Below are 1,126 nucleotides of genomic sequence, written 5' to 3'. Positions count from 1 at the left end.
AACCCAAAGGACTGGTTCGACTTCTTCCATCCCAAGCAGGGCATCTTCGTTGGCGGAGGAGGGGAGGCAGAGAGAAGGAGGAACTGGGTTCGAGAGCTCAACATCGAAGCGGATGTCTACCTCGCTTTCAAGAGGATCGAACAAGTAATCAAGAAGGGAGGGAACCCTTTGGAGATCGAGGACTACTTCATCCCCGTTGCGAAGATCGAGTTCCCGAACCTCAGACACGTCTGTCTTCTCGAAGGGGATCCGGACAAGGTCGACGACGAGAGGAGGTGGCAGCTTCAGGAGGATCGTCTCCTCAAGCTCGCCATGGATGCCGTGCTCGAGGGAGAGGGAGAGTATCGAGAGGGGTGGCAGAAGGTCCACAGCTCTGTCCGAGACAAGCTTGAGAAGAGGAAACCTGCCATCTTCGAAGGACTCCTCGCCTCCTCCCCCATCGTCTCCGTCGACCTCTCCCTTTCTCGCCACTTCCTCCACTCCCAGATCTGGAGGACCTCCTACTCTTCCGCTACCATCATCCTCCACGCCGACGAGGACGACTTCGAGGGACCGTTCGAGCTGGAGGGGGACGAGTTCGACGAGAGTTGGGATTGGAGCAACGACGAGTGTTACTTCTTCGACGACGACGGATTCCTGCTCGATGCGCTTCCGGAGGAGTTCAGAAGGATCAAGGAGTTTATCGGCAGTGACAGCTGGACGTTCGAGAAGGGGGTGGTGGTGGTTGGGGTTCCGGAAGACATGATCGTGAAGATCTGCAGGGTCGTTTTCCAGGAGTACGAGGCTGGAGTGAAGGCAGCGAAGAAGACGATGGAGGAGTGGGTTTGGCTTCAGGAGTTGGACGACGAGGCTATCAACGAGGAGATCGATCGAGGACAGTGAGCAGTCTCGCTCTATCTCTCTGCTCGTTGACGCACGCTTGGAGCTTTCGGAGCTGACCTCGACGCGTTCGTTTCCTTCTCCTCTCGACATTCAAAGGAAAACACCGGTTAGCCCCCTTCCTCGTTGTTCTTAGTGCGAGCGTTGAGTCATCAGAGCTGATCTTACTTTCTCCTTCTTGTTCTTTCGGTTCAGTTGAACCTCCCGCCTCCAGGGACGTACCGAGATCAGTACTCGCCCTGATCCT

General features: G+C 56.0%; 1 protein-coding gene across 1 annotated transcript; it reads right to left on the bottom strand.

Moving 5' to 3' along the window:
* Positions 1 to 1,126, bottom strand: BDY24DRAFT_405505 (uncharacterized protein; the record flags this gene model as incomplete). The annotated part of the gene is made up of 1 exon (XM_076642656.1): positions 1 to 1,126. A coding segment is annotated over exon 1 (972 nt), but the record flags the coding sequence as incomplete, so codon positions are not given.

The sequence above is a fragment of the Mrakia frigida genome, assembly GCF_051309035.1.
Source record: "Mrakia frigida strain ATCC 22029 unplaced genomic scaffold BDY24scaffold_116, whole genome shotgun sequence".
NCBI classification, from domain to species: Eukaryota; Fungi; Basidiomycota; class Tremellomycetes; order Cystofilobasidiales; family Mrakiaceae; genus Mrakia; species Mrakia frigida.
This window is presented reverse-complemented; position numbering and strand designations above follow the sequence as displayed.